This window comes from Geotrypetes seraphini, chromosome 17, assembly GCF_902459505.1.
Source record: "Geotrypetes seraphini chromosome 17, aGeoSer1.1, whole genome shotgun sequence".
Classification (NCBI taxonomy): domain Eukaryota; kingdom Metazoa; phylum Chordata; class Amphibia; order Gymnophiona; family Dermophiidae; genus Geotrypetes; species Geotrypetes seraphini.
In genome coordinates, this window is record NC_047100.1 from 45,740,155 (window position 1) to 45,764,184 (window position 24,030).

General features: G+C 44.4%; 1 protein-coding gene across 3 annotated transcripts in view; it reads left to right on the plus strand.

The window, feature by feature from the left end:
• RASSF1 (Ras association domain family member 1) overlaps window positions 1-24,030 on the plus strand; it is a 122,212-nt gene that overhangs the window by 76,074 nt on the left and 22,108 nt on the right. For 2 of the 3 annotated variants that reach the window (XM_033926206.1, XM_033926207.1), the window contains exon 3: window positions 21,540-21,644. In XM_033926206.1, the coding sequence (XP_033782097.1) occupies window positions 21,540-21,644 (105 nt within the window). Of the gene's footprint in view, window positions 1-1,227; window positions 1,462-21,539; window positions 21,645-24,030 lie in introns of those variants that run through there. The other variant, XM_033926208.1, reaches the window with a different exon arrangement.

Below are 24,030 nucleotides of genomic sequence, written 5' to 3' on the forward strand. Positions count from 1 at the left end.
ATGCTTGCGCTAAAGATGTTAAATGCGGTCATATAGTACCCTGCAGCAATACTTGAAAAGAAAAGAAAAAAAAATTAAAAGCTGTCAGTTGCTGTGACGACCTTCGCCACCTACTCGAGAGTGTAGGCTGAGTCCTCACAGTTACTCTGATCAGTCGCAGCCTACCCACAAGTGTAGGCCAAGTATCCTGGTCCCTCTTGGACTCTCACTTTGGTCACTACCAAGTACCCTAGACTCTCTAGTCACTCTGGCTACATCTGAATAGGTTGGCTTACCGAGTGTTAGGCAAAAAGCCAGCATTCATCTCCAGGGAGCTCATGACAAGCTCTTCTCTTCATGGAAAGAGTCCAGAAGTCCTTTGGAAGCCCCCGTAGTCAGAGTGAGTCTAAAAATCATCATCAGAATAAAGTCTTTTCCCCTCCTGTGGATAGTCTTTCATCCGCCAGGCTGGTTCCAACTTCCCTTCTCTGTCCACTTTTCTCCAAGAGTCCTTTATGCTCCAAAACCAGTCCTAGTGTGGGACTAGGAATCCTGGTCAAACCCAAACTGTCTTCATGTAAGGACTACCATGACCCGCAAGAGAGTTGTGGCACCCTTTTTGTGAAGTTCACAGCAATACCCTGTAAGGTGCCATTTCTGGATGGCCAGTCCATCACTTTGTGTTCTAGGCAGAGGATTTCCATCCATTATTTTAGTGGCTCCCATACACTGAATTCTCTCCAGTGCTGCCTTTAAAAATGTGCAAATGGAAAGACCAATGTGCTGGGCACTGTCATTAGTTGCATCATTTGGCCTTTGTCTTCAGCTCCTGGAGCATTCATTTTTCAACCTCCAAATGAAACTTATTGAACTCCAAGGCAGCCTTTAAATCTTTCAGCAAATGAGGAGAGTGCTGGAGTCTTGGCGAGAAAGATGGGCTTTGGTTTTAGGGAGAGTTACAGATTTCCCCAAGGGAAGACTAGGCAGTTACTATCCCTGACACATCTCACACTTTTTAACAGTTTTCCGTGTGTTTAAAAGAATGAGGACCGGTTCTGCATTTTCCATGTGTCTTCTTAAGGCCCGCATTGGCTCTGGGTGGGGGGGGGGGGGGGGGTAGCGCGCGCCCCCCACGCTACGTTTCCTGTTCGGACGCCCCACCCAGGCAGCTGTTTTGGCGGTGAGATCAGCTCGAGCCCGGCTGACGTCACCGGAACGCCCTGGCTCCCTCTTCTGCCGCAGCAGAGCCGAGCGCCTTTCAATCTTGCAACGGACGCCGGGTAGCGCGAGGCAGCAAAAGGAAGCGGCGGGCGAGCGGCCTTTGGGGGCATGTGCGAGGTGGAGACGGGCATCCCGGCCTTCGAGATGACGTGGAGCAGCACCACGAGCAGCGGCTACTGCAGCCAGGAGGACGAGGACTCGGAGCTCGAGCAGTACTTCACGGCCCGCACCTCCTTCAGCCGCAAGCCCCGCAAGGAGAAGGTGAGAGGGGAGGCGGGGAAAAGGCGCCAGCGGGGGGCGCTAGAGAGGCCATTTTTAAAGGGTGCAGAAAAGTAAACAAGAAGAGAATTACATTACCTTAATTAGGATCAATTGTAAGTTCTTGTTAAATTGTGTTTATCTGTTGTGAAAACTGCCCTCAATATCTACATTACTTGTAAATCTAGTTTCTTGTCATTTCGTATTAAACTTTGTTTAATTGATGTGAACCGCCTCGAACTCCCTGGGTATGGTGGTATACAAGAATAAAGTTATTATTATTACATTAGTGGTTTCTATTCCGCCATTACCTTGCGGTTCAAGGCGGATTACATCCAAACTAAAAACAAGAATTACATTTCAACTTTGAAGTAATAGAATAAACGATGAGATAAAATGTTAAGGGAGAATTATGGGTTTTAGATAATGTTTGGTCATTAGAAAAAAATTTGAGAGTACTAAGGGTTTCTATATGGTTCAGTCGATGATCTGAAACAGTCAAAGCATAGAATTTTGTTTCTGCAAATTGGCACTTAAGGAAATAAGGTTGCAGAGCGCAGTGGTTAATGCTACAGCCTCAGCACCCTGAGGTGGTGGGTTCAAACCCCGTGCTGCTCCATGTGATCCTGGGCAAGTCACCTAGTCCCCCCTCCCCCATTGCCCCAGGTACATTAGATAGATTGTGAGCCCACTGGGACAGACGGGGAAAAATACTTGTTAATTTAAACAGTTCTTTTTTTTTTAATTCTTTATTCGTTTTTAAACTGTCATCAAGTGTACAGAAATCATAATAAACACTATTAATTAGATCACTTGTATCCTATAAATATAAATGCAACCCTCCCCCCAAGCCCATTATTCATTATAAGATCATAAACCCTTCCCTTCTGAGCTCAGAACAGTATAGAAAATTGAATAAACAATCAGAATTTAGGAAGTTGGTTGGTTGGGCTGAGAACTTTTCTGCACCCCTTTGTAGTTGGAATAAACTGCTACTGTATATGTGTAAGTGGAATTCATCGCTGTTTAACATGGGTAACAATTTTACCTCTTTTACAAAACCGTAGTGCGGTTTTTAGTGTCAGCCAGGGCGGTAACGCCTCTGAGGGTCATAGAATTCTGTCAGCATCGCAACTATTTTGTGAAAGGGGGGTTTAGTGTTGAAAAAGGAATTTGTAGTCCATTAATTTTAAAATACAGTTGAATAAATAATCATTTTGTGAGTTAGCTTATGTCATTATTTTGCTTTTCCTTACGCATCTTTTTATTTCATGTAGGATAACTCTGTTTTAAGGGATATGGTTATGCAAAGTAACTTCATATTACAGAAAATGTACAATGATGATCTCTCTATCACTACAATGCAATAACCATGCTAGAAATAAAACTTGTGATTTAGATTCTAGTACCAACTGCAGTCCTTTAGGCTTTTTGTAGAGGGGAGAATCAATATCCGACTTGTGCCTGGAAAACTTGTGCCTCAAGTGTCTGGGGGTCACGTCCACAATCGCCTTCATCTCTCACCTCCTCCAGCACCGGACACAACCGCCATCTTACATCAAGCAGTCACCGCCAAAAGAGGTGCTGAATTTCACAAGAGTTCATTAGATTAAATACACACGCACAAGCCGCACTGCCTCCAATGGTTACCTTACATTCTGGAACGTTGCCCACCTCATTGCTGTAACCTCACGTAAGTGCTTTCCTGCGTTTTTATGCGATTGTCCTCTCCACTCCACTTCATAATCGCGTATAGATGCAGGAAAGCGCTTGCATGAGGTTATAGCGGTGAGGTGGGCAACGTTTCTGAACAATGGCAACATACCAAGAGCCTCAAAATAGTATCTAGCAGGCCGCATGTGGCCTGTGGGCCACGAGTTTGAGACCGCTGAGCTATACTGTACTTCAAAATATTTGATAAACTGTCAAATGTTAATAGTAGACACTGAATGATAATTTAAAGGCTGATGCAGAAAACCACTTGCCGATGGAGAAATATATTGTTTCTAAAGTGAGCACAAGAAAGTTTTGCCTGCCGTTGGGGTTAAACTAATAAGTAAATTTGAAGCAAACAGATCTTGCATCCTGTACGCACATCCTTATTTGTGCACAAAGGGATTAGAGCAGAGAGCAGGTCTCTTCTTTGCAGGGCAGTGGCTCCAAATGGCTGAGTTTGTCACAGTGAACATCAGCGCTAAGTCGTGTGGCGTATGATCTAGATCTTGTAAATATAATGCCAAGTAGTCCTTGGCATTGTGCCAGAGAGCTTAATTTTGAGGTTCATAAAATGTAAAGTATTGGAAAGGTGTGCTTGAAAATTCCTTTTAATAAAGCCTGTAGCACCCAGTATGTTAGGAAATATTTCTGTATCTTTGTGCCATATTTTCTTGGTCTCTGGCTTTATTCATGTTCACTTGGTATAATACATTTAGTTTAAAGATCAGAAACAATTTGGTGTTTCATACATGTGATGCTAGGGGAAATACAAGGGGGCTGGGATTGAGAGGTATTAAAATTTATTTATTCTATACCGTTCTCCCAAGGGAGCTCAGAATGGTTTACATATAAAATATAATAAAATATGGCAGGGCTGGAAATATTTAAAGAATTGAATGGGCAGATGAGGAAAAGAGGGGATTGGAATACTACGGAAGGGTGATGAGGTAATTTGAGATGGAGGTAGGTAGGATGTGAAGATTTGAATCTCCACAGTTTCTAATGGAAACTTGTGCTATTGAGTTTGAAAAGTTGTTCATGTTTCGCAGCAGGGCCAGGGAAGATTGTAAAGGAGAGAGGCAAGGTGAAAGGGGAAGAGGGTTTGGAAGAAAAAAAGAAATGATGCAGTTAGAATACAAGAGTAACTAGGGCTACAGAGTTAGGAAATGGAGGTAGAGTGGGAGCAAGAAATCCAGTGGTAGAGAAGCATGAAGATCTGGGATGTGGAAGGGAATGTACATGCTGGAGATAGTGTTGGAGAGTGTGAAAGTAGGAATGAAAAGGCCAGAAGTGAACAAATTTGATGTGTTAATTGAAAGGAGATGTAAGAGTTAGATGTGGTGATAAGGGGGTTAAAGAAAGAGGATGTTGAGTTGTGTGAGAATCGCAGGATGATAATGGGAGCATGAGGGCAAATGATTAGGGATTAAAAGTCGGAGCAAGGATAATGGGACTGGTCGAACTTGATAAGGGATGACTGGAGATGATGGAATTAGCAGGGTGGAGACAAGGCAAATATTTGAAACAGGGTTAGAGTAAAAGGTTAGGGAAGTGTATTACTATGAGGAAATGGGGAGGATGGAAATATTGGGACAAGGAAAACTGGAGGGTGAAAGCAACACCTGCAAGGGTGGTAGACAGGTGGATATAGTAGGTTTTGGGGGAGTTTTGGAGGGCTCACCATACACTGAAAAGGGGGGTTATGGTGAAATGTGTAAGTTCACAGCTGTTCCCCACTGCTCTGTTGGCATGTCTGTGTGGCTGGTCCATTAAAATGCTAGCCCCTCATGTCTAAATGGGCTTATTTCGGATGTTTTGGTTTAGAAAAATGGCCAAAAATGATAAGACAGCCTAATGGAAAATACCTGCTTACTATTCAGTGTATTGTAAATCGCTTTGATATCTATGAAACAAAGGAGGTATATCAAATAAAGATGACTATAACCAGTAATATAGATGTGCAGGAACACTTATGGATATCATAGGGTATAAGCAAAGATGAAATACACAGATAACAGCGTAACAGGAGTTAAAAAATGAGACTACAGTAATATAACAAAGTTGAATGCAAAGTCAGAAAGTTGCTCACATTTAAAAGGTGCACTTGAAACCATTTGAAATGGACGTATCTTTGATAATGCTAATATAGCATCCCATATTCAGTTTAAAGGAATATAATTTTGTTCTCTCTTCAAAATTTTAAATAAAATTCTTTTTTCTTTAATGTGTACTTTAAATTCCTTAAAATAACTTGCAAAACAGACTCTCCAGTAAAAATTGGGGGGGGGGGAGAAATTGCTAAATCAATTCTAAACTTTCAGAAAATTCATAACATAAAATTTTATCTGTATACCGCAAAACCTTACAATTTTATGCGATTAACAAGATAAAGAGAACTAAAATAGAAAGCATCAATCCTCAAGAATTTTACAAATAAGTTTTCAATAATTTCCTAAAGTGTTAATAAGAAATAGAGCTGCCTAGAATCCAAAATTGTGGAAGAAAGGTGAGCTTAAAGGTATGTTTGTGTTCTTCCCGTGTTGTCTTCGGTCACTGCATGATATGACTGCTGCCTGTCTAATTATTTTGCGTTCTAGCCATAGTAGCCTGATCACTTGTAAGCTATTCCTTATTTGTTGGCCTTATTGCCTTCCTTGTTGATTCCCAGTCTTTGTTTAAATAATTTGAGCATATACTGTAACATAACACTAATCTTCAAACACACAATTTCAATGTAAGAACTGCATAAACATCCAACCCTCCCTCTCTCCACCCTACCAACTATATTACATAAATAAATAACTATGTCACATAAGGTGCACTGAATTCTGAAATGTTCATGTCTAATTGAGGAATCTGCTTTGGGCTGTGGGTATCATTGCATTCCAAAAGGATCTCAATTTTGGCAAAACTGAGACTCTATAGATGCTAAATCTTTAATAGAGACACCTTCTAAAGATACTACTGTTATCGGAATATGCCAATGCGGGAGACTCTATGAAAATTGTATTCCCTGCCTTCCCATCAGGATGGCTCAATGTGAAAAGCCACAGTATCCCTTTTGGTGCTGGAAAATCATGAAACTGTATTAAATAATAACAGGCTACAGTCTCCAATTGCATTTCCACATAGCGGAGAAGCGAGTGCCCAGTGCTGCCCAGAAGAAGCAGGTCTTTGGATAAGTCTAAAATAATCTAATCTAATCTAATCCTTAGGTTTGTATACCGCATCATCTCCACATTCGTAGAGCTCGACGCGGTTTACAGTAGGAGAAATAGGAAGGAACTACAACAGAGGGTTAGAGGTAGAAGTGTGAAGCAAATTTAGAGGACTTGGGATGCCAAGATATAAGAGTTTCCTTGATTCCTAAGTTGAAGGGAGACTTACATTTTTTGAGAAAAGCCAGGTTTTCAGATGTTTGCAGAAAACTTGGAGAGAGCTCAAGTTCCGAAGAGGGGAGGTAAGGTTGTTCCAGAGCTCAGTGATTTTGAAGTGGAGGGAGGTCCCTAGCTTTCCTATGTGGGAATAAATGACCAAGAGTGGCATGAGGTGGGAAAACGATCTCCCAATCTTAATTTAGTGCAATAGGTGTGTCATTCTGGACAAGCAGGTAATCTCCCCATGGCCCTGAACCTTTGCAGAAGGAAACCACTCTGGATTTTTTCTGCAACCTTCCTACTTCAGAGAGCTCTACTGCCACCTACAGTTTTTCCATTCTGAATGCTAGCCTGAAGGAGTTTCTGCTCTGCTCTTTTCTTTATTTTATGCAAGTTCATTTTGGATGTTCTTTGGTTTTTCAGTGCTTGGAGCTTCCTTGTTTGTGGGGTCAGCTCTGCCTGCTTGGAGAAGAAGCAGACAGTGATCTGCAGCTGACAGGCTAATCCCTCTTGTGGTACCTGGTTTTGTTTTTATTTATTCAAATTGTCAAAATATAAACAAGTAAATCTACTTGAATACAGCTTAGAAATGTGATAAAATAATACAAAGAAAAAAACTGGTTGGTCAATACACAGCCAATCTTACTAGGAAAACAATATTAATTTAATCCACAATATGTATATGATCCAAGAATAAAGAAAACAATAAGAAGAATTATACTTATATCATTAGGACAGAGTAGAAAGAAGAAAGACAACCCTCAGCAGCTGGTTCATTAAACTGCAGGTAATACTATTGAACCAATAGTCGCGCCTCCCCCCTCTCTAGCCACAACAAACTCTGACAATTGTTTCTATTTTAAAAAGGAAATATTTCCTCTCTGAGACACAGCAATTAGCAGGAAATTTCGAAATAAAAAATGCACCCAAAGCCAAAACCCTTGGTCTATAGACCAAAAAGTATTTTATTCTCTTCTGTATCACTTGAGATATGTCCGGAAACATTTGGATTATTGAACCAAAAAAGTATTATTCATATGTAAAGTAGGTTTGAAGAATTACTAAGTACTGTAGTCCAGAAATATTTTTTTTCAAGCTGAGGCAAATCTGATCAATTAGACATCTAATAACATGGAATGCTTTACAAATCCTTCTGATTGTCTTAGTGATCTCACATTTGAGTTACTGTAATTCTGTCCTAAAGGGTATCTCTGAGAAGGACATGAGCCGCCTCCAGCTCATACGGAATACAGCAGTTAAGCTTGTTATTAGATTGCTGTGAATTTTGATCATGTGAGCCCATTGCTACCAATCAAATTTAAAATACTTTTAAAGGATAATTTTGTTTTTTCAAGCATCATTTTTCTATCTACACACAATTATTCCTTCAGGTGCCATCGGTTCACCAGGTCTCCACCACTTCCCTTAGGAATACATGGTGGCCGGTTGTGGATCTAGTTCTCTGGAATAAGCCACCAAGTACTCTAAAATATCTCCTCATTAATAAGGTGTAAGCAGCAACTTAAAAAGCTTATTTGTTTCCAATTGCTTTTCCAGAGGTTGACTGCTGGGCCCTGTGGGTTGGTTTTTGAACTGGGAGCCAGAAAAATTGTCTGGGAGATTACATTTTATTTTTCTTTCTTTTAAGTAATTGGTGTGTTTTCTTTTTTGTTGTAAACCAGCGTATGAATATTGAATCCCTAAGCGGATAAAGAAATAAACCTGAATCTGAACCTAAAAGAACAGTACCATTTAGAGTTTTGATTTTCCGAGTGTACACTTGGAGAACCTAAATAGCTAAAGCCACAGAGGAACAGGAGTAGGCAAGTGTCAGTGTCCTCCTGGCAAAATACATAATCAGTCAAATTGCCTCTGAACTATGAAAAAAATAGTAACACTTTAAAATATTTTAATGGCATCCTATGACTTAACTTGAGCAGTGGGACAGTAAACAGAATATGGATGAAAATTTCCTCTCATCTTCAGGTGCTCATTCAGGTATACTGTATTTGTTAGATACAGGATCTAGTTTCTCATGATGCTGGAAAGCATGTGGGCAGATATTGGAGGTGGGGGAGCTTTATCAGGTAAGTCTGAGGAGGACTATTTTGTTTATTGCTGAGCAAAGGAATCCTTTTAACTAATTGCACGTAGAGTAAAAGAAAATCTATTTTCCTACATAATGATAATTGAAAGCTACCAAGGTATCTCAAGAAATTGTTGCTTTTGGATAGTTATGGGAAAGATGGCTTGTCCTTTTACTTTCCCAGGCCAAGATGGGGGGTAGCTGCAGTGCCCTTTTCCTGTTGCTGAGAAATGACATGAGAAAAGGGAAGTTGGAAAGTGTCTGTATCCTGTGGAAAGGGCTTGGGAGGAAATAGGACAGGGTGGGTCTGCCTGCCCCAAGAGAAAGTTTGTCCTGCTGTAAGAACACAGACATCCGGTTGGCAGAACAAAGGACAATGGTCTTTCTCTCCCTTGCACTCCCCCTCCCAAAAAAAGGGTCAGGGTATCTTTATCTAACTCTACCACTCCAGAAACTGCAGAGCAGAGTTAATTCTTATGTATATATGCAACCTGCTCAGAATTGGAGACGGTGCAGGATATAAATATTTTTAAATACATGAACACCAATTAGTTTTTAGAAAGAGAGAAACCTGAAAACAGGTATTTTTAAAAGCAAAATTTGACATATGCGCAGAGCTGATTTGGGGAAGCCTGAACAGCTGAGCGGCAGGGGAAGCCCCAAAGCAGCCTCCTACAACTCAGCTGTTGGGGCTTTTTTCTTTTAATGATACAGATGTGCATGTGTTACACATGCACAATATCTGTCCCATCAACCCCCCCCCCCAAAAAAAAAAAAATGCAAGCTTACACCTGACCCCTGAACCGACCCTTCCCCACTTTCCCAAATCAGCAGGAGGGATGTCCATTCCTGCTGCCACCGTGAACCCCTCCCCTTCCCCACTCCCCTTCCAAAAAAAAAATAAAAAATTGGCAGCAGGGTTGCCCACTCCCTCATGCCATCGGATGCCCCCCTGGGCTCCTCAATACCCACCGAACTTGCCTGTACCTCCTCGCAGGCCTTCCCCTTCCCAGTGCATCCCGGGATGCATGGGGAAGGGCCTAAAGCTCCGATTGGCTCGGATGCCTAAGGCCCCTCCCCTGGGTCCTTAGGCATCTGAACCAATCTGGGCCTTAGACCCATTCCCATGCATCCCAGGATTCACCAGAAAGGGGACGGCCCACCATTTTTAAGCAGCGGGCCTGCAAGCATCTCCTGCTGTCATCTAGTTTTGAGCTATGGGAGAGGTTCGGGGGGGGGGGGGGGGAGCCTCTAGCTAGACTTGGGTTTTCCAGGTCGGTAATACCAATCTGATTCTGGCATGAAGTTTCAGCCATTGATTGGATGGCTGATTTTAATATCAATGACCTCATTTGCATATCAATGTATCAAAACTACACTCTCAAACCATTTGCAGCACGGCAGACGGAAACCACCAAGCGTATAGTTTAAAGGCCACCATGTTCTAACCCGGAGCTATAATGAAAGATCACCTTTACGTTCTGAGGCAGCTTATTAGAAGTGAAACGCTAGCCATCATCCATGTGTGATGTGCTTTTTTCTTTTTAAATGAGCATTGCTCCACTGTGATCATTTGAGCACTAGTTGCTTCCCGGTGTGTTGTTGGCAAATTGGAGACCCCTTTGCATTGTACACGGCTTTTTCTTGGTGAAATATTACACGAGGAGGTTTTTCATGCCAGTGATTTAAGTTTACCCCGCTTATTTACAACTCTAACAGTTGATTCGGTGGAGGAGGGGTTCTGAGACTTTTTCCTACCGCGTGGTAATTTTCACAGTAACTGCCTTTAAACTATGCGCTTGGTGGTTTCCGTCTGCCACATTCCCAGGGAATATAGAAATATCTTTTAAACAGCCCCGCATGTTTTACATGGTTTATGCGTTTGCTGTGCTGTAAATGGTTTGAGTGTGGTTTTGATATTATTGTTTTTCTCAAGTAGGCTTGTGTTTGTTGGGCATATAAATCACGCGGTGAGCCATTTTGTGCATTGGGTTGGCAAATTCAATCAGTCACTAAACTGGTCAAACCAGTTTTGTGACGATTGGGGACACTCTAGCCCTGTGTTTAAAAAAAGACTCCAGAGCATATGAGCCACCTTTTCCAAAATAGAGCCCTATGCTCCTAGGGTGAAATATGCCTACATTACTCCACCAGGACATGCCCTCCAGCTCGACAACTATCTTGCTCCCATTTCCTACCACCTTTGTAATAACCTACCCTCACACATCAGATCCTTTGAGGGACATCTAAACTTCTGGAAAGCTATAAAAACCTACATCTTTGCCGAACCCTATTCACTCAAACCATCCTACCCTATCGCTCTATATTAGCCTCTGCAGATCACTTCATGGACCAGGGGTACCCATACATTCCGGGGTTTTTTCCAAGAGGTCAAGGCAGACTACTTTATGCAATGTCACCTTAGTAACAACTACACAAAAATAGACAAATATACCCCCTCCCTTTTTACTAAACCACAATAGCGGTTTTTAGCACAGGGAGCTGCGCTGAATGCCCCGTGCTGCTCTTGACGCTCATAGGCTGCTTGCACTAAAAACCGCTGTTGCAGGTTAGTAAAAAGGGGTACATAGTGCAAAATATAGACAGCAGACATAAATTCCCAAAAATGGACACATTTTGATCACTAAATTGAAAACAAAATCATTTTCCTACCTTTGTTGTCTGGTGATTTCATGAGTATCTGGTTGCACTTTCTTCTTCTGACTGTGCATCCAATATTTCTTCCCTTCTTTCAGCCTCCTGTATGCTTCCTCTCCTCCAAACCTCATTCCCTCCAAGTTTTTCTTCCTCTCCCCTGCCCCCTTCTTTCTTTCTATTTCCCTGCCCCTTTTTCTGTCTGTCTTTCTCTCTCCATGCCCCCTTTCTTTTTGTTTCCATCTTTCTTTGCCTCCCTGTAACAAATAGTGCAAAGTACTTATTGAGCTAAGGTTGCATAAGACAGAAACAAAATATTATACACCTGGTAATGGATTGTTAGCTACGCTTGTAGAAGCAGGTACCAGGGCTTCTGCACAACTGGGCAGATAAATTTATTTCCAATATACAATCAAGTATAAAAAACTTAGCTTAATTTGTGAGGATGGATGTAGAGAATTTACCGTACTTCTCTATTAACTTGTCTGTCATGTGAAGCTTCAGTTATCCTAGTTTTTGCCCCCTCTTTCCACTTTCATCCTGGTGTGGTAGGGAGGATGGTACTTTTGTACACATTAGGGCATGGATCGTTTCTCTCCACCCCTCTTTCCCTTGTAACATACGTGCAGATTCTAATAGGTTTATTCTTAACAGGGCTGTGGAGTCGGTACACAAAGCCTTCCCTTTATTTATGGTATCTCCATTTTGACTCTTTATATAACTGTATAGGAGTTCGCGGAGACAGGGGACAAACTTTGTCATTCTCTAGGTGCACTTTCATAAAATATATTACATTTTGTAATCAAAGAACTTGATATCAAAATACATTCTAAAAGTAAAACATATCCTGAATTAAATCTGTGAAATAAGAAATTTCAGCATTATATTATTTGAATGACATACAATTTAACTCTATTAGGAGTCTGAATTGGAATCAGCACATTTTCTCTGACTCCCAACTCCCACGGCCCAAAAATTGCTTCACACTCCTCGGCCCTGGTTCTTAAGGTAAATTATGGTTCTAGAAATCAGCCATTCATTTTTATTGCTGCACAGCCTTAAATAACCACAGTGTGTTTTTAGCATCAGTCACAGCAGTAACAGCCCCGTCACTCATAGGAATTCCTTGAGCATCGAAGCTGTTACTGCTGCAGTTGGTGCTAAAAACCACGCTACAGTTTTGTAAAAAAAGGGGGGGGGAACATTTGAGGGTCTGGAAGATGAACTCTGAAGCTACATTTGTGCTTTTGCTGATGCAACTCAAGTTATTGATATATCTAAATCTATAAGATTAATGCCTTTTTTAAAGATTGTTGGCGGTATATAAGGATAAAGTTATTATTATTATTATTATTATCCTGTGTAATTATAGGTTGAAAAAAGTTTGATTTTAGACTTTGCTTCACAGGAGTTTCTTAAAAGCGTTAATCCCCTAATTCTTGTCCCTAGTTCTGCTTATGTGGTTGCTTTGGCATTGGTGAGAGAGGAAATGGTTCTCAGCAGTGTGCAGGGGTTTCTGATTGGATAGTGATGATGTCATCTGCATCAACCCTATACACTCCCTACTAGGGAAATTGAGGTCAGCAGAAAGTAAGTCTGATGCAACTGAGTGCAAAAAGGCAGTGAAAAAGACAAGAGAGATCTGAATATTAGAGGCAGTAATCAGAGATCTCAATTTAATTTACTGACACTGCTTATTTAAATCCTGACAGGGTCTTTTTTTTTCTGGCCATTATTTTAGAATCCTATATCTCGTGGTCTTCATCATAAGGCTTATGAGGACAAAGATCTCAAGCTGTATACTTTGGAGGAAAGGCGGGAGAGGTGTTTAAATACCTATGTAATGTAAATACGCATGAGTCGAGTCTCTTTAATTTGAAAGGAAACTCTGCAATGAGAGGGCATAGGATGAAGTTAAGAGGTGATAAGCGCCAGAGTAATCTAAGGAAATACTTTTTTACAGAAAGGGTGGTAGATGCATGGAACAGTCTCCCAGAAGAGGTGGTGGAGACAGAGATTGTGTCTGAATTCAAAAGGGCCTGGGATAAGCATGTGGGATCTCGGAGAGAGAAAGAGATAATGGTTATTGCAGATGGGCAGACTAGATGGGCCATTTGGCCTTTATTACATTACATTAATGACTTTTATTCCGCCTGTACCTTGCAGTTCTGGGCGGATTACAAAAGAAACTAGCTGGACATTTCCAGGAAAATTACAATTTAGGGTTTTGGATTACAAAAAGATGACTGGACAGTTCCAGGAAATTTACAGTTTGGGGAGCTGTTTACATGATTGAGACTTTGAGGAGAAAGAATTACGGAGAGGGAGAGACTTTGAGGGAGAATTTGTAAGGAAGGAGGAGAACAGGGGGTAGAGTTAAGACATCTGGATAAATTTTTTGAATAGCAGGGTTTTAATTTCTTTTCAAAAGAAATAAATTGGATAAGATAAGGGAGGGTGGGATTATGACGGATAATATATTGATAGTTGTTATTTATTGATATATGGGTGGGAGGGATGGGTTTCTTATATAATTATTTATTTGGAATAATACAAATAAGAATGTCAAGTGATGAATTAAGGTATTTCTGAATGAATGTTGTACACTTGTAATTTTTGAAAATGAATAAAGATTGGAAAGATCACAGCAGACTTAACTTTAATTTCTGGTGGAATTCACTTTGTCATCTATACAAAATGGAATGTTCAATAGCAATACAAAATGGAAATTATAACAGGTTTAATAAAATATGGGAGCCATTGACATTGTTTTGTGATGAATAAACACCATTTTCTTAACATAAATTATGAATGGAAGGGAAAGGGGAGGGATTGTATAAATGAAGAACTAGGTAAAAGAAATTATCCCAGGACAAGCAGGCAGGTATTCTCACTAGTGGGTGATGTCATCAGACAGAGCCCCGGTACGGACGTCTCACAAGCACGTGTTGCTTGTAGAAACTTAAAGTTTCTAGATGCCCGCACCGCGCATGCGCCGGTGCCTTCCTACCCGGAGATCCGGGCGTGTCTCCTCAGTTCTTTCTTTTCCGCGGAGCTGAGAAGTTCAACTTCATCATGCGCTAGCTGAATTCAGTTAAATTTGCCTTCCTTGTCCGCGTTTTCGCTTTTCTTTTAATTACAGTTAACAGTTCTTTTATTTTCGTAAAAAAAAAAAAAAAAAAAAAGAAGATTATTTCCTCCGGCGGGTCGAACGGGCCGGCCACGTGGCTCAGGCCCACGGGCTTCGACCTCGCGGCGGAGATTTTCCGGCCTATGTCCCGGCCAACCACCGGGTTTAAAAAGTGCAGCAAGTGCCAACGCGCGATTTCACTCACGGACCCTCACTGGCGCTGTTTGCAGTGTTTGGGCCCTGACCACATCCCGAAATCGTGCGGGCCTTGCTCTACCCTTACGGCACGCTCATTCAAGCGGCGTTGCCTATTGTGGGAATCGATGTTCAAGATGGACGCAGCTAAGGATCCCACAGCCTCCACTTCATCTGATACCTCCCCGGTTCGGGCGAAACCGGCATCGACCACCCCTGCATCGAGTGTGGTGAAACCGGCATCGCTCGCCCCGACACCATCCACGAGCTCGACGTCGGTGCCTGCCCCGGTCTCCTCGGTTCAGGTACCTCTTCCTTCCACAGTGCCACCAATGGTCATCAAAGTGCCGAAAGCTACTAAGCAGAAGCACTCGACCTCGAAGGAGCGCGATGTCCGTGCAGGAGGACCCCCTTTCGGTGCGGATCCCTCCCTATCGGCTTCGCTACGGTCCGTGCTGGAAGCTCAATTCGTTGAGCTCATGCAGACCATCGGACCCGGGCTCATCGCTGCCATACAGGGTGACCTCCCGGTACCGATCCAAAGGGGCGGTCCGCCCCCTCCCCCTCCCCCACACCGTTCGACCTCGACAACCGACGAGGACGAACGGGGGAGGGCGGCGATGCCCACGCGGCAAGCCTCGCTTACCGATATGCCGCCATTAGAACCCATTACGCCTCCGCGCCAACATGGGACCAGACCCCCGCTCGATACTCGAAGCCCTGGGCATAGTCAGGAAGAGTTCTTCCGCACTCCTTACCAGACTTGGGTAGCATCGCAAGAACCCGCATCGCAAACCCAGTTGCGATCCACCGCTTCCAGCCCTATCCACTTGGGGGCCTCGGGAGACCATGCGATGCACAGACGATCCCGATCCCCGTCCCGCCACCGAGACGGGCACCGATCGAGACACTCATCCTGGCACTCCTCACGCCATTCGGAGGTGTCACCGCAGAAAAAACTGCAACGTAGGGGATACTCCTCAACAGAGGTGTCCCCTCCGAGGGGCCCGGAGTACGAGGAGACACCGGTACCCGATTCTCCTTGTCACTCCCCGATGTCCACAGACCTGGAGGCCTCATCCTCCTCCAGCCCGTCCCACAGACCGACGCTGGCGGAACAATTGTCCTTCTCATCATTCCTCCGACAAATGGCGGATGATCTGGATGTGACCCTTGACACGGGCTCCAGATACTCCAAAGAGTATCTGGACACCATGCACTTACCTAACCCTCCAACGGAGTCGCTTCGGCTCCCCCTGCATAAATTACTGGACCAGACCTTTATGCAGTGCTTCGAAACGCCGTATTCCATACCGGCGATCCCCAGCAAACTCAATGCTCGATACCGCATCGTGCACCATAAAGGGTTCGAGGGCCCCCAACTCTCCCACCAATCCCTACTGGTCGAGTCCTCCCTCAAACGCTCTCATCCCTCCCAGGTCTACGCTTCTGTACCGCCGGGCCGAGAGGGAAGAACGATGGACAAATTTGGTAGAAAATTCTACCAAAACTCCATGATGGCGTCACGGGTGCTAAACTACAACTTCTTTTTCTCTTCCTATCTGGAGTTCTTCTTGCCGGTACTCCGCAAGTTCACTCCGTTCATAGACAACCAAGCTCGATTCGAGTTCGAGGAAGTGGTAGCCTCCCTCTCCCAATTACGACTCCAGCTGATGCAATCCTCCTTCGATGCATTCGAACTCTCGGCACGCGCCGCCGCAAGCGCGGTAGCTATGCGTCGCCTGGCATGGCTCCGTACTATCGATATGGATCCCAACCTACAGGACAGACTCGCCAACGTACCATGTGCTGGAGCCGACCTGTTCGATGAGTCTATCGAAACTGTTACCAAGAAGCTGTCGGATCATGAAAAATCCTTTCAATCCATCCTACGGCCCAAACCCAAACCTCAACAGTCTCGACCTTCCAGGCCACCCCTGATTTACCAGCGGCGTTACATGCCCAGACAAACGCCCGCGGCGAGACAGCCTGCGAAGAGACAACCCCCCCAGAAGTCTCAGCAAAAAGTCCAGCCACCCGCTGTACCTAAGGCTCCCCAGCCCTTTTGACGCCCCTCCCGGGAGCATAACCTCGGCCTCTCCCATAGGGGGCCGCCTCCATCTTTTTTACCACAGATGGGAGGCCATAACCACGGACCTATGGGTCCTCTCCATCATAAGAGAAGGATACTCTCTTCAATTCCACCGGGTCCCCCCGGACCATCCTTCAAGAGAGTATCCTTCAAGCTCGACGCAGACCGCCCTTCTTCTTCAGGAAGTCCAAAACTTACTTCAGCTTCGGGCGGTCGAGACGGTCCCGTCTGACCAATTGAACCGAGGGTTTTACTCCCGGTACTTCCTCGTCCCGAAGAAAACGGGCGACCTGCGACCCATTTTAGACCTTCGGGCCCTCAACAAGTTCCTGGTCAAAGAGAAGTTTCGCATGTTGACTTTGGCTTCTCTATACCCCCTCCTCGAGCAGAACGACTGGTTATGCTCCCTGGATCTCAAAGAGGCCTACACTCACATCCCCATTCACCCGGCCTCCCGAAAGTTCCTCAGATTTCGGGTGGGAAATCTGCACCTACAGTATCGAGTGCTACCATTCGGCCTATCTTCGTCCCCCAGAGTCTTCACAAAGTGCCTGGTGGTAGTGGCCGCAGCACTCAGGGACAGGGGTCTACAGGTCTTTCCATACCTCGACGACTGGCTCATCAAGGCCCCGTCAGCCCCAGAGGTCACTTCGGCGGCCTTGGCTACAACCCACTTCCTCCAGAATTTGGGCTTCGAGATCAACTTCTCCAAGTCCCATCTACAACCCACCCAGTCCCTCCCCTTCATCGGAGCGGTCCTGGACACCACCCGACTCCGAGCATTCCTGCCCCGGCAACGCATGGAGTCTCTTCTTCATCTCTGCCAGTCGGTGATCACTCACCAAACCATACCGGCGAGACAACTGATGGTGCTCCTGGGCCATATGGCCTCCACAGTACACGTGACACCCTTTGCCAGACTCCACCTCAGGATCCCCCAGTGGACCCTGGCATCACAGTGGAATCAGACATCCGATCCACTATCCAAACGCATCGTAGTCACACCTGCTCTTCGGCAGTCTCTACTTTGGTGGATGACCTCTTCGAATCTATCCAGAGGTTTGCTGATGCACTCTCCCCCCCATCAGAAAGTTCTCACAACCGATTCGTCGAATTACGCATGGGGGGCCCACCTGGAGGGTCTCCGCACCCAAGGATTCTGGACCAGTGCGGAAAGACTACACCAAATCAATCTATTGGAACTCAGAGCCATCTTCAATGCGCTCCAAGCTTTCCAACATCTACTTCACGACATGGTAATCCTCATTCGCACAGACAATCAGGCTGCCATGTATTACATCAACAAGCAAGGGGGCACGGGCTCGTCCCTCCTTTGCCAGGAAGCTCTACGAGTCTGGGACTGGGCGGTGCGCCACAACGCCCTACTCAGAGCAGTATACATCCAGGGGGAGAACAACGTCCTAGCAGACAAACTAAGCCGTCTGCTACAACCGCACGAATGGACTCTCCATTCCAACCCCCTTCACCAAATCTTCACGCAATGGGGGACGCCTCAGATAGACCTCTTTGCGGCTCCCCACAACGCCAAACTGCCTCAGTTTTGCTCCAGGATCTACACTCCTCATCGCCTCGAGGCAGATGCTTTTCTACTGAACTGGGGGAAACGATTTCTATATGCGTTCCCACCATTCCCGCTGATCCAGAAGACTCTGGTCAAGCTGAAACTAGAACGGGCCACCATGATTCTAATAGCCCCTCGGTGGCCCAGACAACCTTGGTTCTCCCTCCTACTTCAACTCAGCAGCAGGGAACCAGTACCACTTCCAGTGTTTCCTTCACTACTTACTCAACATCAAGGATCACTACTTCATCCCAACCTGCAGTCTCTCCACCTGACAGCTTGGTTCCTCTCAACGTAACCCCTCACCAATTCTCACAAGAAGTGAGGGAAGTCTTGGAAGCTTCCAGGAAGCCCGCCACTCGACAATGCTACTCCCCGAAATGGACCAGATTCTCCTCATGGTGCGTTTCTAAGTCAAAGGAACCTCAACGAGCTTCCTTATCCTCCGTGCTGGACTATCTCCTGCACCTATCTCAATCTGGGCTCAAATCCACATCCATACGAGTCCACCTGAGCGCTATTGCGGCGTTCCACCAGCCTCTACAAGGGAAACCCCTCTCGGCCCATCCGGTGGTCGCCAGATTTATGAAAGGACTCTTCCATGTTAACCCTCCTCTCAAACCACCCCCAGTGGTTTGGGACCTCAATGTAGTCCTTTCCCACCTCATGAAGCCCCCGTTTGAACCACTCAACAGGGCCCCTCTGAAGTATCTCACCTGGAAAGTGCTTTTCCTTGTAGCCCTTACGTCCGCTCGCAGAGTCAGCGAACTCCAGGCATTGATGGCGGACCCACCATTCACAGTATTCCACCATGACAAGGTGGTCCTCCGCACTCACCCGAAATTCCTGCCTAAGGTGGTCTCCGAATTTCATCTCAACCAATCCATTGTACTTCCAGTATTCTTCCCTAAGCCTCATTCTCACCACGGAGAATCGGCCCTTCACACTCTAGACTGTAAACGTGCCTTGGCTTTCTACCTGGATCGCACCAAGCCACACAGAACCACTCCTCAACTTTTTGTCTCCTTCGATCCTAACAAGTTGGGAAGACCCGTATCAAAGCGCACCATCTCTAACTGGATGGCGGCTTGTATCTCTTTCTGCTATGCCCAGGCTGGATTATCACTCCCTTGTAAGGTCACAGCCCATAAGGTCAGAGCAATGGCAGCCTCAGTAGCATTCCTCAGATCAACACCAATCGAGGAAATTTGCAAGGCTGCCACCTGGTCCTCGGTTCACACATTCACCTCACATTATTGTCTGGATACCCTCTCCAGACGGGATGGACAGTTTGGCCAAACAGTATTGAAAAATTTATTCTCTTAAGTCGCCAACTCCCCCTCCATCCCACTGAGGTTAGCTTGGAGGTCACCCACTAGTGAGAATACCTGCCTGCTTGTCCTGGGATAAAGCAATGTTACTTACCGTAACAGTTGTTATCCAGGGACAGCAGGCAGCTATTCTCACGTCCCACCCACCTCCCCTGGGTTGGCTTCTCAGGCTAGCTACCTGAACTGAGGAGACACGCCCGGATCTCCGGGTAGGAAGGCACCGGCGCATGCGCGGTGCGGGCATCTAGAAACTTTAAGTTTCTACAAGCAACACGTGCTTGTGAGACGTCCGTACCGGGGCTCTGTCTGATGACATCACCCACTAGTGAGAATAGCTGCCTGCTGTCCCTGGATAACAACTGTTACGGTAAGTAACATTGCTATCTGAAAAAGATTGAGTCAATTAAGAAGAATAGTATGGAAAGGGAGGGGGAGAGGGGTTTAGATATATATACATTTGTTATTATCTTGATAGATTTATCAAGTGTTGTTTTTAAATCTATGTATCACTCTTATTGTACACTTGTTGAAAGATTAAAAATGAATAAAGAATTATAAAAAAAAAAAAATCATAGCCTCTTCAGGGTTTATTTATAGTAATTTTTTTACAATACATATTGCATGATGATTGCCCATTAAGAAGTTGGAGTTCAGATTTTACTTTTAATCACAGTTCCACCCAATTCCTCATCATAAAACCTGATGTGCCAGCATCCAGAAAATTAGGTGTTGAGGCAGCTTTATTTTTCTGACTATTTAAATGACACCTACTCTTAGCACAGGGAGGTTCCGGTACTGCACATGAAGTTATATCATCCACAGCAGTGGCCTCAGGACATGGTGGGGCATACATGAAGCCTGCCATTCCAGAAAGAGTGCATTGCAGTCTTTCCTGAAAGATTTCCATATTAAGTAAATGAAAGAGGGAGTTGTTGGGCCGGAATAGGGAAATAGCAGTTTCATCTGAATTAAATTCTTCAAGAAGCAGCCAATCCTTCAGGATCTTCAGAGCTTAATGTTTTTCAGGGATTATTTCACATGATTTCTGATCCTTTCCCTCAAAAAGAGGAGATTGAGAGGGGACATGATTGAAACATTCAAGATACTGAAGGGGATAGACTTAGCAGATAAGGACAGGTTGTTCACCCTCTCCAAGGTAGGGAGAACAAGAGGGAACTCTCTAAAATTGAAAGGGGATAGATTCCGTACGAACGTAAGGAAGTTCTTCTTTACCCAGAGAGTGGTAGAAAATTGGAACGCTCTTTCGGAGTCTGTCATAGTGGAATACACCCTCCAGGGATTCAAGACAAAGTTGGACAAGTTCCTGCTCGATTGGAAAGTATGCAGGTGAGGCTGGGCTCATTAGAGCACTAGTCTTTGACCTGGGGGCCATCACGGGAGCGGACTGCTGGGCACGATGGTCTGACCCAGCAGCGGCAATTCTTATGTTATTTTGCTATTTAACGTCCCCTTTCATCAAGCTGTGCTAGAGGTTTTTAGCATGGACCAGCGCAGTAAATGCTCCAGTTCTCATAGAATTCCTACAAGCGTTGGAATATTTTCTGTAGCTTCTTGGGCCAAATGCAATAGGGAAAATAACCCAAAGTAAACAATTGAAGGAAACTTCATCTTCAAGGTTGATTTCTTCCTGCATAGGCACCTTGTTAGAAACTCAAATTGAATAAATCTGTTCTGTATCTCAAAAACTAGAGTCGATAGGAGAAAACTAGTGCCATTTTTGGAATCAGCAGGTCAAATATACTCAGAAACAGGCCTAATATTTGAGGCACTAAAATGAGTGTTGGCCAGTGTTATAGCTGAGAATTCTTTTGCCTTCAACATAAGAAATGCAAGTAATTTTAGCAATCATTTTACCAATTTTGTAGGAATTTCATGAGTTTTTTTTTCTTTCCTAAGGATGAAAAGATTGATTGGGAGAAGCCGGTCCTATCCCAAAGTGAGATTGAGCAGAAGATAAAGGAATACAACAGGCAGATCAACAGCAACCTTTTCATGAGCCTGGTAAGATCCAGAAGGAGGGCGCTGAGAGGAGGTAGAATGTGGGGAAGAAGAATGTCAACTTTCCATCCCATCGACACAGAACTGTAGTCTAAGGTAGTGTTTCTCAACTCAGTCCTGGAGTACCCCCTTGCCAGTCAGGTTTCTAGGATATCCACAATGAATATGCATGAAAGAAATTTGCATATAATGGAGACAGTGTATGCAAATCAAGTTTATGCATATTCATCGTAAGGTTTCCTTACAGGACTTACTTAATTTAGGGTTTTTTTTTGCTCCCCATCCCCATTTTCTGTGCGATTTCTCCCTCATTTACCTGGGTTTTCCTGAATCATCTTTTTTATCCAGGCCATGGCCAGAAAGTGCCTTGTAAAGGATTCTGATGGTCTGTTGACGATACACAGGAGTCCATACTCAAGCTGTTGATTCTCATTTTCCGTGATTTGTTAAGTTTGTTTCCCTTTATTATTATAAATTGTAAAATGCTTAGAAATTCTGATTTGCATTCGATCAAATTTTTAATAAACTTGAAACTTGAACTGCAGAAGGATATCCCTTTAAGAATTTGAGAACTCCTTTCCAGCAGGGCAGCACAGCACCCTCCTCAGTTATTCTCACCTGATGGGCCGCCGTGTGAGTGGACTGCTGGGCATGATGGACCTCTGGTCTGACCCAGCAGTGGCACTGCTTATGTTTTTATGTTCTATAAGCAAACTCAGAAGGTGTGTTTTGCTTTGCTCTAGTTTTTCTTTTCGTTTTTATCCGCTGGATTTTTGAAATTCTTCATGACATAGAAACAGTGAAACATGATGGCAGATAAAAACCAAATGGCCCATCTAGTCTGCCCAGCCACAGTAACCATTATCTTTCTGTCTCTGAGAGATCCCACATGCCTATCCCAGGCCCTTTTGAATTCAGACAGTCTCTGTCTCCACCACCTCTTCCGGGAGATTGTTCTATGCATCTACCACCCTTTCTGTAAAATAGTATTTTCTTAGATTACTCCGGAGCCTATCGCCTCTTAACTTCATCCTATGCCCTCTCATTGCAGAGTTTCCTTTCAAATGAAAGAGACTGACTCATGCACATTTACATTACGTAGATATTTAAACGTCTCTATCGTATCTCCCCTCTCCCGCCTTTCCTCCAAATTATACAGATTGCGATCTTTAAGTCTGTCTCCACATGCCTCATGACGAAGATCACACACCATTTTAGTAGCCTTCCTGTGGACTGACTCCATCCTTTTTATATCTTTTTGAAGGTGTGGCCTCCAGAATTGTATACAGTATTCTACAGGGGCATCAATACCTCATTTTTCCAACTGGCCATACCTCTCCCTGTGCAACCTAGCATCCTTCTAGATTTCGCCATCACCTTTTCAACCTGTTTGACCACCTTAAGATCATCACATACAATCACACCTAAGTCTACTCTTCTGTCATGCACATAAGTTCTTCACCCCCTAAACTGTACTATTCCCTCAGGTTTTTGCAGCCCAAATTCATTACCTTGCATTTCTTAGCATTAAATTTAAGCTGCCAAATTTCAGACCATTCTTCAAGCTTCACCAAGTCTTTCTTCATGTTATTCACACCATTTTGGGTGTCTACACTATTGCAGATTTTGGTATCATCCTTAAAGAGGCAAATCTTACCCGACAACCCTAGAGACTCAATGGCACCCAGCTGAAGGGGAACAGATCCTGCTCAGATGAACTGAGCGATGATGGAGTGAAACACAAGTCCGTAGTGGCAGAAGATGCATCTCCTCTTCTCCAGTCTGGAGTTATGCAAGGGGCCTCTGGTTCCTGTGAAGCAAAACTTCTCAGATTTTGTCAACCTTTTATGGAAAGCCTATTTAACAGGTCCGGGAAATGCTGCACTGCCTACAGTGTCTACTCCAAATAAGGGGGTTTATTCTCCCAAATAGGTATCCCTGCCTCATATCACACCAGTTCCCAGTGTCAGTGACCCTTCAGAGCAGGATTGGGATGATTGGAAGTCCCTTTATATGCATTTGTTGGTCTCTTCTGCGACAGTGTATGACATGGGATACATTTCGAGATCCAGTATCCAGGGGGCAGGTGCAGCAGCAGTTCACAGTGATGATCCCTCTGTGTGTCACCTTTTCAGGTCTGCTTCAGTCTCCCATGACATTTCTGACACCCTGTCTACACTGAAGCTTGATGCCCAGCAGCCTTCCACCTCACAGTACTCCGTCATGTGCGGCACTAATGATGGAGACAAATTTTTTCTGGCTTGCCCAGATCTTACCTCTTTGGTCATTGACCAGTGGGAGAATTCTGAAGGCTCACTTAAGGTGGCAAAAGCTATGTCTCAGCTCTATCCTATGGCTTCGGACGTTTGGCAGCTGTTTGTCCAACCGA